The 17,565-nt window shown below is 46.5% G+C and overlaps 1 protein-coding gene across 1 annotated transcript in view; it reads left to right on the forward strand.

Annotated features, from left to right (window-relative positions):
- Nucleotides 1–12,518, forward strand: part of PIK3AP1 (phosphoinositide-3-kinase adaptor protein 1) — a 77,268-nt gene extending 64,750 nt beyond the window's left edge. Inside the window, exons 10-17 of the mRNA XM_054035536.1 lie at nucleotides 478–660; nucleotides 1,736–1,801; nucleotides 3,282–3,487; nucleotides 5,227–5,299; nucleotides 7,233–7,388; nucleotides 8,823–8,893; nucleotides 9,464–9,579; nucleotides 10,742–12,518. Coding sequence (XP_053891511.1) covers nucleotides 478–660; nucleotides 1,736–1,801; nucleotides 3,282–3,487; nucleotides 5,227–5,299; nucleotides 7,233–7,388; nucleotides 8,823–8,893; nucleotides 9,464–9,579; nucleotides 10,742–10,796 — 926 coding nt within the window. The 3' untranslated portion in view covers nucleotides 10,797–12,518. The remainder of the gene's footprint in view (nucleotides 1–477; nucleotides 661–1,735; nucleotides 1,802–3,281; nucleotides 3,488–5,226; nucleotides 5,300–7,232; nucleotides 7,389–8,822; nucleotides 8,894–9,463; nucleotides 9,580–10,741) is intronic.
- Nucleotides 12,519–17,565: the final 5,047 nt, after the last annotated feature.

Genomic DNA, 17,565 nt, shown 5'->3' on the forward strand with positions numbered 1-17,565 from the left:
CTCCTCAGATAACACAACTTTTGGTCAGTTTCAGCAGCTGGTAAATATACTAACCCCGCTAAGATGCTGGCCTTTGAAACCCAGTGCTGTGATAGTTTCACTAGCACCTGGGATCCAGTAGATGGCAGATGACTAATGTAAGCAACAAACACTGTTAACATCCCAAATTTATTACAGCCCTACAGCTTTTCACCACAGTCCTTCACGATCCAGGAAGGACAGGCACTGTTGAAAATACCCACACCAAACAAGGTGGTACCTACTTCAGGCACTTAACCCACTACCAGACATTGGTGACCAGATAAAGAACTGTTCTAGGCACTTAAAAACCACTGAAAAAATGAGTGTGTCTATTTCCATTCAATTATGGCCAATGTCATCAGGCACAGTGTGCTGTGTGATTGATGAGAGCTACAGTGCAGATGTCAGCACAGCTTTAGGTGGCTTGGTGTCTCACTGACTTTAGTTGCTTTCTAGGCAGTAGCAAAGATGTGCCAGATTCAGAGGATGATCCCTACCAGCAGTGCGGTGAGGATGAACTTTACTACACTGTGGAGCAAGATGACTTCCCTCAGGAAATGGTCAACAGACCTCCAGTTCCTGTTCCGAGGCCTGACTCCAGCTCCCTTCATCAAGAGAAGGAGCTGTACATTTCCAAAGGTGAGTCCTGTACCAGAACCATCTGTGTTTCTGTGCCCAGCAGTACAGAGCAGAGCAGATACTGCATGGAGTACCTGTTGTAGAAGTGGGACAGCGATGGGCCCACCTCCCAGACCTTGATCAGAATCCTCGTCTGGCTTCCAAAATCCCCAGAGTTTAGATTATTCACCTCTAGGTTCTTGGTTCATTCCATAAGAGAGAGGCCTCCTATTGGGATCCAGATCTGGATTTCACCCTTCTTCCCTCTCCCAAAACACTGTGGTGTTTGCATCCTGAGGTCTTGGCTTGAGTGTAAGCAGTTGGACTGCAGGCTTCCAAAGCCAGGATCAGCTATGGTCTGCTCTGGACAGACCCAGTTTTGTTGGGAAGTGCCTAAAGTTACAAGGTAGACAACGGCATGGCTGTTGTGCTGATAGGCAAATTCAGGCACAGAGACTATGTAAAGGTGTCACTGAATCCGTAGATCTGGAAATAGAGCCTGGGAGTCCCGACTCCAGTCCCTTTCTCTAACTATTAGATAACACTCCCTACCATGAAGATAATTTTATTTCATTTCCTCTGAAAAGGTAAGACAAAATGTAAATGGCTTTGTCTACATAAGAACCATTGGTCCGACCCAGTACGGCCATACTTATGTAGACAAAACCATCCATTAAGGCTGAAATTTTCAAAGCTACCTAGGGGGCTTAGATGCACAATCTCCACTGAAATTAAAGCGAGTTGTGCAATTATCTTCTAGGCAGCTTTGGAACTCTCCATCATAATGTTTTGTATGAATACACACATTGCGATTCTTTAAAAAAAATATTATAACCAAATTTTGGAGCATCATCTAAAGGGGCATCCAGCAGCAGGCCTGACACTAAAACATCTCTGGAAAAGTGCATTCAGTCCTGTGTTAGGAATGGATTGCATGGTTGAATTCTGTCCATGGGAAGGGTGTTTCTACCATGCTGTCCCTTGTCTTATTTTCTCCCTTGACTTCAGTGGGTTTGCTCGATTTCCTGTGTATAACCTTACCATTTCTGTCCTGTGTGTGATGTGGTGAGGTGTCTAAGGAATACCTGTTTTATAGTATTTGCAGGGAAAGCTCACGAAAGACCTGGGAATCTGTATGTCTCTGCAGGGAAGATTAAGAAAGGTAAGTCAGGTGTCTGTTTCAGAGAACTTTCCAATAATGCAAGAAGAAAACTGGCAAACTAATTTAATGTGAATGAAGTGTGTGTATGTGCCAGTGAGCTGACCAGCTCCACTAGTGCTCGCATGACTCCTCACCCATCGGTCTTTTGGCTCCCTACGACAGAGTGCCAGAGAGGATCCTAGCTTTGTGACTGCAAGGCTAGCTATTTGCTTTGTTTATGGATTGTCACTGGGAGGTGGTTTATTCACCCCTCTATGCTGGTAATAGGAGTGGGGCTGTATTTGTCGCCAATGAGGCATGCCAGTACCAGTATGATTGTTTGTTGGGCCATACATCCTTAGTTCATTTTGTTGCTTTTAGACTAACGTGCTCTAAGACATTCAGGGGAGTGCCTTAAGACAGGGTGTGGTTTCCCGGTAGTTAACAACCAGCTTTATCAGTTGCCACTCACTAGCTGACAGGAAGTGTCGGACTCAGAGGTCACTATCGCTGTTATAATCAGTGAAAATGAAGAAGTGTAAACAGAAAATAATCCAACTTTTTCAGTGAAAAGTGAAGTTGGCCTGCCCAAAGTCAGGGAAGGATGCTCCATTTATAGAGCTGGTGTTTTCGTTTTCCTAGCAGCCAAACCCTGTATTCAGGGTTTGTCCCATTAGCTTTACAGTGTTCATTACATGATGCTGCTAGTGTTGTACCCAAACCTCAGGGATCTGACTCTGATAGGTACTGAGCCACCCACAATTTCCTGGATTTCAAAATCGGGGTCTTAATAGTCATACATGGCTCTGTCGTGGTGCTTTTCATCAAGTGTTCTTTAGAATGCTTTACAAAGAAGGTCAGTATACTTATTCCCATTTTATATATGGGGAAACCGAGGCAGAGAGGAAGTATCTTGTCCAGGTCACCTTAGTAGGCCAGTGGCAGAGCTGAGACTAAAACTCAGGCCTGAGTCTCAATCCAGTGGTGGATCCAGTAAACCACAGTATTGGAGACCTTCAGGCTGGCAGTGGCAGGTCTTTGCTCTTAGTGGTTGAGAAGCGGCTTATTCTAGTTACCTAGGTCACTGGGCTGGGTGTCAGGAGATTTGACTCTGCCACTGACCTGCTGGGAGACCTTGGGCAAGTCACTGCCCTGCTTTGTGCCTCACTTTCCCCTCATATCCTGTATGCCATCTATTTAAACTCCCAGCTGCTAAGGACAAGGACAGTCTCTACTATGTGTTTGTAAACAAGGGCTCTTGATTTTGGCCAGGGCCTCTAGATTTTATGGGAATACCCACTAAATAGCTGCATGTCACAGAAAGCACCTGGGACAGGAGACCTAGGTTGTTGGAACCAGACACTGGCATGTCCTGATTTGTCTGTTAAGAATCTCTGCTCTACCCCTGCAGTAACATAATGGTGTGGGGCAGCTAATCTCTGTGTCCCTGAGTATAAAAAACAACCCCAAGCTCAGTACGTGTTTAACTTTCTCTTTTCAGAGCCTGCAGTCAGGCTTGTCAGGGACCAGTCACAATCAAGCATATACGACCCATTCGCTGGGATGAAAACGCCAGGTCAGCGGCAGTTAATTACGCTACAGGAACAAGTCAAGATGGGGATACTCAATGTTGATGAAGCCGTGCTCCATTTTAAGGAGTGGCAACTGAACCAGAAGAAGAGATCGGAATCATTCCGGTTCCAACAGGTACAGGCATCTACCACGGTTAAAAACACCTTCTTAGCTAGTTCAGGGGTGGCGAATTCCATTCTCTGCTTACAGAATAGGTACAATGCAGCCAGCATTACTAGTGTCTCTGAAATTGCCCCACCAGCAGGTCTCACCTCTGAGCTGGATTGGCTGTCCCTGTGGGGGTCCCCAGTCCTGCTCAGTCACTGGCCTCCCTTCTGAATTGGCCTAACGAGGGACCAGTGACTGTGGGGGTGACTTTTGTAATGTGGATCCCTGCTTACCAGGAATTGGACTGAGCCCCACCCAACTAAGATCAGGCCACCCCACACCCATCAGAAAGTTATGACTTTGTGCCTAATCCCTGGGGGGAGAGGGGGTAAGGGCTGAACCTCCCCTGGCACTTTGCAAGCCAGAATAAGAGAAGGCTTCCCCCACCTACGGTCTCCAGAAACTTCCTACTGATGACTCTCAGGGTGTTCAGGAGAACCTGCTTTTGGAAAAAGCACCTAACTTGTGACTAGTCCATGAGAGATTCATAGGGTTACTGTCACTCAGCAGTTTGTAGTGGGGGTCTGGAAATGAGCATCCAAGTCTTAATTTTTCATATTCCAGCCATAGCGGCATTCCCACCTTAAATGTGACGCCAGCTCCTAGCATAGCCTCTCGTTCGCACTGCAACAGAGCCAGCCTTGGCGTCTGCGAGAGTGCTGTGGGGGGGCTGATGGAAATTGAGACTCCTGTAGGTGCTGGCAGGACAAAAGCAAGCCACTTCCTCCACCTCATTCTCGCCCAGAGGTGGTCTTCTTTATCCAGAGGGCCTCATGAGAACCCCTCACTTCTCCCTAGATTAAAGGCCTGCTGGGGGCAGGTTCTGTGCCTGCAGCCATCGTTCCAGCAGATGTTTGCTGGGATGTTCTTTGGAGACAAGAACAGCTCTTAAGAGTCAAGTCTGCCTCCTTCCACCCTGTTATCCTCTCTCCCCAGGGTGGAGCACAGTTGCTGCTCTGGTTTTAAACTCGACTCAGTTGCCTAGTGGGTGCAACTGCTGTGTCTCCACTTGTATAGAGTTGCCTCCTTTTTAAGGCTGTGTCATCTGAAACTGTCCTCTCTCCACACTGCAACACTCGCATCCCCATAAGACAGCATCGTCACCAGGCACTGTCATGCTGTGGGGATGTCTCCTTAGCCCCACCTGTGTTTCTGGACTGCAGTTCCCCCCTTGTTTCAGCAGGGAGGTTTTGAATTCCACCAGGACCGAGCCTCAGAAATTGGGATATGTGGCAGCCCGCTCCCCTCCTGCACTCACCATCTCCTGCTTGCCCCATGGAAATGGCTGGTGGTGACGTCAGGTGGGCAGTGAGCAGCAGCACAAATCCTCTTTCTGTGCTAGTGTCCATAAAAGGGGGAATAGAAACACAGGAAATCGGGGTATATAAGATCAGCAGAATCCTCTCCAGAAAGAATGTTCTCTAGATCTTTTCCACAAGATATTGGTGGGTCTCTGAGCCTGATTCGGAACATATGCCACGAGCATCTTCAAATCGCTTGGTTCCTGAAAAGCCATGCGCACACTATGTGGACTTCTCCCGGGAATAGATTAAAACCCAGTCACACAGATTGAACTCCAGACAGATTTTGTTGCCGGTGATGCAGCTTGGAGACAGATTTAGCCTAAGTACATTCTTGGTGCCATCATAAAACTGCATGTGTTCATTTATCCCAAGCACTGAAAAGAATGTATTGTGACGTTCTAGGAAAATCTGAAACGGCTACGAGACAGCATCACCCGGAGGCAAATTGAGAAGCAAAAAACGGGAAAACGTTCAGGTAACAAACTTACTCAAACTCTCTCTCCAGTAACGAAGCTACTAATGGGGTCACTTGCAGAGTGTCTGCCAATCCCGCACTCATCTGCGTGGGCTTTGTAGGCTGGAACTTGTCTGCATGTATTTTATTAACTCTGTGTAATATGTTAATATACTCATCTGTGTGTAATATATACACATAAAATACACATCTGTATGATATATCAGCAGTTAAAACATGGGCAAACTACTTAACTGCCTGTGCCTCAGTTTCCCTGTCTGTAAATGAGGATGCTACCCATCTCCAGGGGTGAGTCTTAGGCCATGAATGGAAGCCCCTGGAGATCCAGGAATCAAAGGCTGTACTGAAGGGCCAAGCACCTGGTCCTGTAACTGTTTCCTGATACAAGAGATCTTGGGGGCAGGAGAGATCATACTATGCACTGGTGGAACTAGCTGCCCTGGAAGCTACAAGCCTTCTAAAGATTGAGCGTTCAGAGCCCATTCCTTCCCCTTCATGTAGGCCCCTTACTGCTGTGGATGAGGAGCTCTGTGCTGGTCTGCCCAAGGTTCTGGACAGTTACGCTGGTGTGGAAGGATCTGCAGGGTCCCTGAAAGAGCTCTGCCTGGCTGCTGACACTGCCTGCCCCCATCGACCTTCTGGAGAAATGCTGCCCCTACAAGAGGCTGCTACAGTCACATGCCTGGAGCTGCCAGGGGAGTGTGGGGAAGAGTGGGGATGGGGCAGCAAAGTGCCCCTGGGCTGAAGACTCTGTTCCAGAGCTGGTAGCCCTCTGTTGCCCCTTCCAAGATGTCTGCAGCTGACTCGGATGGCTGCAGAGACCCACCCCAGCTCAGTGGGGCTGGGGAAGGCTTTGCGCTCTTGGGGCCTTGCTCATGTCTTACTAAGAAGTGGGGCTGCTGCTGGTGAGGTGTAAGAGGGGGATCTCTTCTCCCACAGCTTCAGTTAGGTGGTGCCTAAACCCCCTAGCCTCCAGGCTAGTGCAATACATTGACCACTTCCTCCTTAGACTCAGGCTGTCCTAGTGCTCAGCAACCTCCCACCCTGCAGGCTTCCTCATTCTGAGGTTGGGCCACACAGCTCCTTGGCAGCATGGTTCCCCCTTGGCTTGAGTGAGGGAAAGGTTTGGGTCAGCGCCTGGGCTGCCCTGTGTGATCTTACTGGATCTGGACTCTTGGATCTTCTGTCTGTTCCATTTTGGAGACCAGGAAGGCCAACTATGGTGAAAAGTTGATTCTGACAGGTTGTCTGACATGCAGGAGTGGAGCTGAAGTAGTAGACGCTTGTACACGGCCCATAGCCTCTAGCCTCCCCACCCCTCACCGTTCCTGTTGTGCTTCTCGTGGGCTAAGAGCTTTACAAGTGCTGACTCCTTCATCTCCTAAGCTCTTCCTGTCTGCAGCAACGACATCATGTCCCTGAGCAGAGCGATTTACTGACTCGCCCAGGGGCACCCAGCAAGTTAGTGGCAGTCGGGAATAGGGCATGAGAACCTTAACATCAACCCTTCGGCTGCTCTACCTACTGCCACAGCTGGGCAAGAGAACTGGAGGAGCCAAGTGTTAACTGAGTCATTCCAATGGGTGCATTTCTTTTGTTCATAGAGAATAGTAACGCTAAATGTTGCTCCAGCCCAGAGGTGGTTGTGTCTGCTAATCATCAATGGGGATGCTCCTGTGGATAAGTGTCCTCTGTTTGCACTAAACCAGATTAATATGACTCAGTCCTGTGACCTTCCCTTTGCAAGCAGTAGCAGTGTGATCGATCTGCCCAGTCCATCTGAATGTTGATGGAAATTGAGCAATGGAAGCAAAGCCCCTGTGGGAATCAGTGCTTGAGTAATTCATGTTTAATCCTCTGTTTCAAGTATAAGTAGCCTGTAGTACCTGAGATAGGCTGCCACTGACTTGTTCATGGCTATTTTCCTTTCTAGACTTGGAAATCACGGTGCCTATACGACCGTCTCACAATGCTCCCGGGAAACTGGAATGTGGCATTTATGAATTTGGCCCCAGGAAAACTGTTTTCCCACCAAGAAAGGAGATAAAGCGAGGAGAGTGGAAAACAGAAAGCACCTCTAGCACTGCAAGTAAGCAAGCCATGCATCTCAGGCATCCCATACAGGAAAGCTGGCCTGAAATCATCTCCTCTGCCTGCCTTTGGAATCAGCAGGAGCAAAGTTAGCCCTCAGAACTCTCAAAGGCAAACACTGCAGCATTAGCCCCGGAATGCGTTAGTCTGATCCTACTCCCATTGAAGTCAAAAACACACCTCCCAGTGACTTCAGTAGCAGCTGCTTTAAATAGGAAGGAAATTGGCCCCTGGCTACAATCCCCAATTTCCCAGCATGCAGTGCACCAACTTGATTTGCAGAGCCTAGGAACACTGCATGCAGGGAACTGAACACCCAGGAGTCTCTATGGGCGATTCCCTTTGCTATTATAGATAAGGGTTCATGCTTTCAGAAGTGATAGCCAATGGAACTTGGGCTCCTCAGTGACTCAGACACGCTTGAATATATTATTGAAGTTTGCTTGTAATCTGCTCCATTTCATGCAAATGATGCATGTAGCTCCTGATTTTCACTGCAGGCTGAGTAACTCTGATAGAAATCAGTAGGGGTTATTCGCTGCCTGGGAAGGCAGAACTGGGCCCCAGCAGGTTGCCACTGTCGCCTTGGCTGGGTATGTTTGGCACATCTCTGGGGTGGAGGCCAACTGGGGTGGACTGGCCAATGACTCATGTATAGATCATTATACGAGATGGGAGTTAGGCAGGGTACCAACTTTATAGGGGTTCCTCCAACCTAGCTACCACCTACCCCCAGCACAATCTGGCTGTGGTCCTGGTTCCTCGAAGAGTGGGCTGGCTCTCCCAGAACTGTGTTGGGAGGGAGGGTGGGGATCTCTGAAGGTGCCATCCATTCATACCAGCTGGGCCTGGGCAGCTCTCCAAAAGCTGGAAGTTCCTCCTGTGGCAAATGGACTAGCCCTGGCTCCAGTGCCATTATGTTTAAATGTGGGGGCTCTGGGGACCTCTAAACACCCCATTTGGTTTAAAAAAGATTCTTGAACTTTCTAATCTTGTAGCGTATTATGCCAATACTGCATAGACATCTAGATACTGCTACGTCAGTGTAACTAATGGAACTGCCATGGGAGTGTCAATTTAAATACGCATGAAAATAAGGTGTGTATCCAATGTGAAAATAAGCCAGTGTCAGAGTCACAAACTTTCAATGAAATAGGGTGTTGAAAACCCCAGTGCAGGGCTTTGCGTGAGAAACTTGCTAAGAACAAAGTGAGGTAAATGAGCCCGATTTTGCTGCCCAAGCTGAGTGAAATGCAAATGATTGCGAGTGGAGGGCTGAAGGAAGCATTAAAATGTAAGTGAGTTTATTAAAATGAGTGTTAAGTAATAGGCATTAAGAGGTAAATAGGAGCTCAGAATGATTTCTGTGTTGCTAATATCTCTAGAAATTGACAAGATTTAATGATGCGCTTGTCTCTTGTCTTCTAACTAGGTAGTGCCAGTAACCGATCGAGTACTCGAAGTACATTGAGTGTCAGTAGTGGGATGGAAGGTGACAACGAGGTAAGCCTTCATCTTTATTCTATGCTGTCTGTTTGCTTCATGACAAACCCGGGTCTGGTTTTTGCATTAGTTTTTAAATGGCTTCTTAAATATTTCCCTTGAAAATGCATGAATGGCAAAAAAGCCAAATGCTTTAAATCAAACAAAACCCACTTCTGCTGTGAAATATACGAGAAACAAATGACTTTAAAATGTGGTTGCTAAAGATCCTCCTCACAGCTCTATGCATGTAACCCTGTAGCCCAATTCTTCCCCTTCTGTCTTGCCCTCATGTCTATAGTCTATTTGCAATCTCTCTGAGGCAGGAGCCTTTCCTAATGATCTGTTCCACAAGGCCCCTAGCACACCTCCCGGGCAGGATATTATTCATAGTTCATCTAACTGTATTCTTGGTCATATTGTAAGTGGATCTTCATACACTGACTTATCCAGCCAAGAGGTTATGCTCCCATAATGACACTGAAGGAAATATGCTTATTTGAGGGAGAGCCTTTTGAGGATCTGAGATACTAGTGTATTATGGATGTTTTGGCAAAACTTCACTCCCCCTTCTGTCTTTCCTTTTTGTAGGATAATGAAATCCTGGAAGCTACCAGAAGCCGCAGCCCAATACCCCAGCAAGTGGAGAGGTTTCCCCTCACGCTACCTGAAAGGCCTCCGAGAATACCTCCCAGAGGTGCAAGCAGGTAAAGCATGTAATTTGAGCTTGAACACAAGTGTCTGAGGGGTTGGTGTTTGTAGCACAATGCAAACAGCTAGAAAGCTGCAGATGTAATGCATCCCTTTCACCAGAATGACAAGGCTGTTAACAAAATAAACAAATCTTGTGTAAATTCTGGAATCCATTTTACACTCACATAGGACTTAGTGGAATTAATTTTCCTGGTTAGTAATCTGACTGGCAATCCTATTAGTACGGCTTACATGCTAAAAGGTACTGTGTTACTGGAACATGGCGTTTGCCATGCTGAATTAGATTGATCCATCTAATCCAGTATCATGCCTTTGGCAGAGGTTCAATACATGATCCTTTGGCGAAGAACCCCTCACAATACACCCACAGGCAATGCTGTATATGGGGGGAACTCCCTCCCACTGGGCAATCTGTTTTTACACTCGGAAGTAGATTTGTTTACCTTTAGGACTTTTCTCAGCCCTAAAGCTGCACTAGCTTAACTAAAGGTGTGTTTTAACATTGCTGCAGACTCAGTTAAAACAAAATCCCTTTAATTAAACCAGTGCCACTCTGTGTAATCCAGGCTTTAGAATCCTAGCTTGTATAACTACAGAGGTTAATAAACTTCTCCAGCTGTTACAATAAGTCCAGATACAGTTGTCAGCCATGTCCAGAAGTAGTGAATTCCATGTTTCCTTGGCTCTTGCAACTGTATAACTAAACCCCCTAAAGCAGGTGTGAATCAGCTTTTGAAGCTTGCAGCTACCGGCCATATCCCTCCCCTTTCTCTCATTCTCAGAGCCTCAGAAGAAAGATTCTGCAAGTTCAGAGTGTTAGTATAACACAGAATTCTACAAACATTAAATCTTCCAACAGCCCTATGAGGCAGGCAGCTACTATACTGTTGTAGCCATTTATAGATGAAAGAACCAAGACAGAGAGGTTAAAGTGATTTGTTCAGCATTACACAGGACTCTTGGGTTCTATTCCCATCTCCATTGATGAAATACTGATTGCCAGTTCCTGCTCACCTTCTTATGTAAACTTAAATGCATAAGACTCTGCCCTTCTTATGCAAACTTAAATATCAAGTACATTTCATTCTTACACTAAATAGAATGTTGTTACAAACCCGTTCTCTGTTTCTTATATGCTTCTGTGTCTTGTTGCAGGCCTGTAAGCAGCGAAAACTTTTTTCCTCCACCTGTGCCCCCACGAGGTCGCTGAATCCTGAGATCATTGGAATATGGGATATTTTAGTGTGTATGTGTACAGATATATATATACAGACATTTTAAAGGATCTTTTTTACTATTTATAGATGGAAGCCAGATGATTTCCCCCTCCCTGCCCCCCAGCTCTGGTGCATTTTGTAGTAACATTTCACTGAGAAATCTCCCAGCCTTTTGTGACTTTTTTTTTCTTGGGAGTGTCTTGGGACTTCTAGATTTTAAGGAAAAACTATCCAAGGTGGCAAAGAGAATTTGGATGAGTCTTCTGACTGTCTTACACCTCATATGGGGTTACGCCTCCCACCAAGAACATGCTGTCCTCATTGGAACCCTACACTCAGAGAGTTGTAAAAACAACTAAAGAGAGTCACTGGAAAATATAAAAAATATATATATTTTTTTTTAAAAGCTCCTTTCAGAGTCTGTCTTCAAAGAATGCTCATCACGAGCTGCATCGGAAGAGTGGATCTCAGTAGTTTGGTGGTGTAACATTTGGACACTGGCTTGTTCCCACCAAATCTCCTGTAACGGATCTTCCTTTAATAGTTATTGGACATGATGGTTTTGCAAAAAGGGCTTTGTGAAGACTTCCATATTCAAGCAAAAGTCATTTTTATATAGCCCTTTTCTCTGCCCACCCCATTGTCTTTGGATGGGGAAAGACACTAGCGAGGTGCTATATACACTGCATTGGATGCAAGACTCCCTCACAGCTGGTGAGGGAATTGCTCTGTCACATGAAACAGCTCTATATAGATGCTTTCTAGGGGCCTTGTTACTTTAAATCCAAATAGCTGACCTCTTGTATTAGGGGAAGAAATTTTTAGCAGTCCTTTGACCTTCCCCCTTCCCTGTACACATTTGAGTAGCATATCTGTGTTAAGGCTGTTTATGCTTTGTAATAGCATGTGTTGATAAGGTGTATGTATTTTGTGGCTCAAATATGGATTTAATTGTTGCTTACTTCACTGGGCACAGACATCCCGTTCAGTGGTTGGGTTTTGTTTGCCCTAAGCATCCTGTTTAGCAAAACTGCACCTACAGCAGCTGTGTCCAACCAAATCCACCTGAGGGCTGTGTGTTTTCAAAAACGTCAAAGGGCTTCTTAGTTCTGCTCCCCCTTGTGCCACTCAGATGGCACAAGGAGCAAAAACCATTGCTAAGTCCTCATCACAGAGAGTTGGGGTAGCTGGCTTTCAGGCCTGGGGTGAGGAGAACATGGAGCTCCAGCAATCCCTGGCTGACATGGCTCACAGGAGACCTTTGATGGCTGGCACAAGTTAGAGGCTACTCTGCCCCTGCCCAGGGTAGAGAATTGGGTAACAATAACTTGTTGGTTCTCAGCTTCTCTTTTCCCTTCCCTCCCTGTGGTAGCTGTGTGGGGGAGAGGAGCCATCCCTTTTTAGCTGAACCCAGCCCTCTAGGCTCAGAGAGAGCTCAGGTAAGCAGGCGACAGAGCAACCAGAGTTGCAGCTCCCCATCCCTTGCAATACAGCAAGTGGCCAGTGGAGGGAGTTGCTGAAGAAGTAATCCACGGGGTGTCCGCTACTGTTGCTTTGTAGAGATGTGGGTCATTCAAACAGTTCAGGGTGGCACTTGTGAAACGCATCTTCAGTTCACAATCAAGTGCAAACTCTCTTTTCAATGCAGCTCTATGTGGCTCAGAAGCTTGTCCCTTCCACCAACAGAAGCTGCTCCAATAAACAATATTACCTCACCCTCCTCATCTCTCTCATATCTCATGTCCCACAAGGCTACAATGACACTGCAAGCAAGCAACATGGGTGCTCCTTTAAAAGTACATGAGTGTTCTCCTCCACTAACCAGGTGTTACTCAGAACACTACAGGCTCTGAATGCTGGCTTGCCGTAGCTTGCTGGTGACTCGCTTTAGTCGGGGGGGAAGGGTTGAGATCCAGAGAGCAGGAGTTGGGTTTGTGTCCCTTTCCCTAGCGGGCGCAGTCCCCAGCACTTTTCCATTGAACTGAAAAAAGTTTCTTCACCTAATCGAGGAGAAAATGAAACTGCAAATGAAAGGAATGAGTTAAAGGAAATAAAACTGAAGAGGAGAGTTAATTCAGGGGCCAAATCCTGTTCAGTGCTCACTTCTGTTTTACTTTGCACACATCTTGGTGGGTTCTGCCCTTCGGTTTAGTCCTGTGCAACCAGCAGCTCATGGGCCCCTTTGCCTCTGTAGCTCTCTCATGCTCTGCCCGTAAGGTCAGTTCTGTGCTGCAGCATTGCAGGAATTAACTGCTTTCCTATCTCCCAGGGTATAAGAACTGAGGAATGTGGGGCAGAAGGAAAAGAGCAAAGCATGAAGATGCCCCTCTCCCAATTTCAGAACATTTCCTTTCCAGATAAACCCGTAGCCAGTGTATGTTAAACTTGCAGTGGTTCTCAAAATGTGGGTTGGAACCCCCTTTTAATGGAGTCGCCAGAGTTGGCTTAGACTTGCTGGGGTCTGGGGCTGAAGCCCTAGATCCACCACCTGGGCCCAAAGCCCAAGGGCTTCAGCCCTGGGTGGTGGGGCTCAGGTTACAGGCCCCCTGCCTGCTCCTGAAGCCCTTGGGTGGCTTGGGTAAGGTCAGGCTTCAGTCCCCCGTCTGCTGGGGTCATGTAGTAATTTTTGTTGTCAGAAGGGGGTCGGGGTGCAATGAAGTGTGAGAACCCCTGTGTTAAAGCAGGCATGCAGGCGGGGGGCAAGGGGGAGTGACTGCCTGCCCTCTGTCCATTCAACCCTGGGTAACTCTGACTCTGCACCACTAGAGGAGACTGTCACACATAGGGTGACCAGATGTCCCGATTTTATAGGGACAGTCCCGATTTTGGAGTCTTTTTCTTATATAAGTTCCTATTACCCCCCCAAACCCATCCCGATTTTTCACACTTGCTGTCTGGTCACCCTAGTCACACAGGTTTCCTCTAATGTGAGTTTGGTCAGAGGGACATGTTCTGGTGGCATCTCTGTGGTGGAATTTCACTGGATTGATTAAGACTTTACGGTTGGGCTCAGCAATGAGCTGCGCCTCCCTTGTTTCAGTTGCTTAACTGGCATCTAAAAACAACCCTCACATCTCTGCCCTGCCAGCCTCCCTCTTTTGCTGCTCAGAACTTCCCTCATGCCAAACTGTCCATTTAAACAAGTGTCCGTTGAGTTCTTCTGTACTTTCCAAAGCCTACTGTGCACTATGCTGCTTTGAGAGAGACCACAGCTGGGAAGTGGCATCAAGGTTCATTACAAACATGGTCTGTTCAGGCCCCACTTACACTCTAAGGAAACACATGTCACCCTACAGTCTAGTGCAGGTGTGCCGCTATGTCGCTAGAGCCAAATGCAGCCCCTGGTAATATTCTTCCTGTAACTCTGCCCTTGGGAGGACAAAGCAGATCAGCTGCAGGTCTGTATGCCTGGCAGTCTAGAACAAGGAACTGTTTTTAGTATATCAAGAAAAGCAGAGCAGAAGATATCATGGCTTCATATGCTTGATTCATGTCAACATGGGAATTGGGCATGGCTTTCAAACCCCGGGCAAGCTGGGGTGTCTTAAAACCTGAGCACACCTTAGTGGATGCGAGATTTGGCCCTCAGTTCGCCCTGACTAGTTTGCAGCTGGTCATTAAAAACTATTTAGGGCTCAGTGCTTTAACAGTCTTCTTTCATCTTTAGGCTCTTGTGTTGGATGAACATATAATGCATATTGTCTCTGCCTAAGCAACAAAGTGTGCTGAAATAGTAGGAAAAGAGAGGAAGAAGAAATGCTTTGTAATTAAGTTTGTAATTGAAGCATTAAAAAAAAGTTCCTGTTTTAAGATGAAAGCCCAGGGAGACCACTGGTAATGGTCTTTCACCTCCAAAACACTGATTCAAGTGAGGCTGGGTCAGCAGTGACCATGTGATGGCTGGTCAGTGAAATGCATTTGCTCTCAGTCCAGTGTGCATACAAAACCCACCAGAGCAGATGAGACTACCTTGCCCTGTTATTCAGTTCTAAGTCTGTCTGCCAACAAACTGTGGAGACTGAACTCTCCACTCGTTCTCAAGAGGCAGGCAGTCCAAATCTGGACTGGGATGCACTGACTGAGTGATGTGGGGGATCTTGAGTTTCTTCAGCCCAAGCTGTAACTTTCTCCAACACCCTGTTTTGAAAAAGTAAACATAAAGCTGTTTGGACAGAAATGTTTGTCAAAAACCGCTCAACGGGCCCAATCCTGATTCTACTGATGTCAGTGGAAGATTTAGCCCAGGGACTTCAGTGGATGCAGGCTCATCCCCCATGAGCTCTGCCCATCTTATGAAAGTTTGAAGCAAAACATAGTTTGCTACAATTCTGAAGAGAACATAAAATCAATGCTTAAGGCTGCAATGAGAAAAGATCAGACTGTGGCTTTTGCCAGTCGCACAAAAATGGGGGAAGTAACTGTAATCAGCCCTAATCAATCCATATAACATAAAGTATGAAGGACCTTTCATGTTCAGTTGACTTTTTCTAAGATCTGAATGTGTGTATTTATTTATTTTTTGGCATTGTGCAATATTTGGTGACAAGTGGATGATGTATGCTGTTTGCCTTTTGGGAAAGGTATGTTATCGCTAGCTTATGAAAATTGCTTTTATATGCCTTCTGTTTATTATTTGATCAACTGATGCTTAATGCTGTGTTTTTTACTTCTAACTGTAACTTGTTTGGGATATTTTTAAAAATATGTCTAAATTTTGCAGAATAAACTTCCAATTACTGACAATATAAACTTACCAGTCTCTTCAGTTTGAGTACAACCTTAACTCAGTCTTCATAACTGCATGCATACCACACAGGCATAATTTTGGCACTCAAATTGTGCACGTACACCAGGATGTTTGCATACTTCACATGTAGATTGGGATGTTTGTGCACCTACTGCATGTTTGCACAACATACTCTTGATGATTCGGTCAAAATTTTTTACATTCTTCTGCAGCAGAAAATTAGCTCAATGGCAAATTTTACTCAAATAATTTAAATGTACAAAAATCATTTTACTGATTAAAATGGAGGTTATTTTTTTATAAATGTGCTTCAGTCAAGTCACATTTTACTGCCATATTTTATGTGCAACGAACATACTTTTTCTGGATTTCCATTATCTTGGAATGTAATTTTGCTGAGTCAGGCTCACCTCCTGATTCTCTCATACTTAATCGGGCACTACTGTTCAGATTTCCAATACTGTAGAAACATGTGAAGTGATACTGCAACTTTTTCCATGGTATTTTTCAATGGCAAGAAAACATTGGCTTGTCGTTAGGTTTTCTAAAATGCTCCCAGAAATATTGGGTGTAGAATATCTGTCAGTATCTGTAAAGGCTGATGTGACTTTTAGTGCTTATGAAAGTGTGTAGTAGCAGGAGGGACACATGCATGTTTCTTCCAAAGCATATGAACCCTGCATTCCCCCTGTTCAAGTCCTGGCTTCCAGATAGCTTTTCTAATGTGCACCTCAATCTCAACCTCCATTCATGACACCATTCTATTTCAGTGCTGGGTCCTCACAGTCATACTCTGGAGCACTCTCCACTGTTTCAGAACTCTGCCCTCTAAGGGTATGTCTACACTACGAAATTAGTTCGAATTTATAGAAGCCGGTTATATTGAAATCGGTTGTATACAGCCGATTGTGTATGTCCACACAATAAAATGCTCTAGGTGCTCTAGTCGGCAGACCGCGTCCACAGTACGAGGCTAGCGTCGACTTCCGGAGCATTGCACTATGGGTAGCTATCCCACAGCTATCCCACAGTTCCCGCAGTCTCCGCCGCCCCTTGGAATTCTGGGTTGAGATCCCAATGCCCGGATGATGCAAAACAGTGTCGCGGGCGGTTCTGGGTACATGTCGTCAGGCCCCTCCCTCCCCCGTCACAGCAACGGCAGACAATAGATTCGCGCCTTTTTACCTGGGTTACCTGTGCAGACAACATGGAGCCCGCTCAGCACAGCTGAGCTCACCGTCACCATATGTCCTCTTGGTGCCGGCAGACGTGGGACTGCATTGCTACACAGCAGCAGCTGCTAACTGCCTTTTGGCGGTAGACGGTGCAGTAGACTGGTAGCCTTCATCGGCGATCTGGGTGCTGGCAGCCGTGGGGCTTGCCTTTTGGCAGTAAATGGTGTATTATGACTGTTAGCCGGCCTATTACAAGTCGGGTCATCGCACATTAGCAGAGTCTTCCCTGAGCAGCAGCTCGTGCAATAGGCCTGAAGACCATCGTCATACACCGCCCCGTATTTGCTGCCAAGCACCCAGAAAGATGCCGAGGGCTATCAGTCACGCTGCACCGTCGTCTTAAGATGTAAAAAATAGATTTTCTCTGTATTCATTTGCTTCCCCCTCCCTCCGTCAAATCAACGGCCTGCTAAACCCAGGGTTTTCAGTTTAATCTTTGGGGGGGACCAGTCTGTGACAGTTGTTTGTGTCTCTCCCTGATGCACAGCCACCGTTCTTTATTTTAATTCCCTGTGCCTGTACGCCATGTCGTCACTCGGCCCCCCTCCCTCCTTCCCCTAGGCCGTCAGATACTACGTTTGCGCCACAGCTCGAGCCGAGAAGCGGTTCGCGCCTTTTCTTTGAATTCTGGGTTGAGATCCCAATGCCCGGATGATGCAAAACAGTGTCGCGGGCGGTTCTGGGTACATGTCGTCAGGCCCCTCCCTCCCCCGTCACAGCAACGGCAGACAATAGATTCGCGCCTTTTTACCTGGGTTACCTGGGTTACCTGTGCAGACA

Source organism: Malaclemys terrapin, chromosome 7, assembly GCF_027887155.1.
Source record: "Malaclemys terrapin pileata isolate rMalTer1 chromosome 7, rMalTer1.hap1, whole genome shotgun sequence".
Lineage (NCBI taxonomy): Eukaryota > Metazoa > Chordata > Testudines > Emydidae > Malaclemys > Malaclemys terrapin.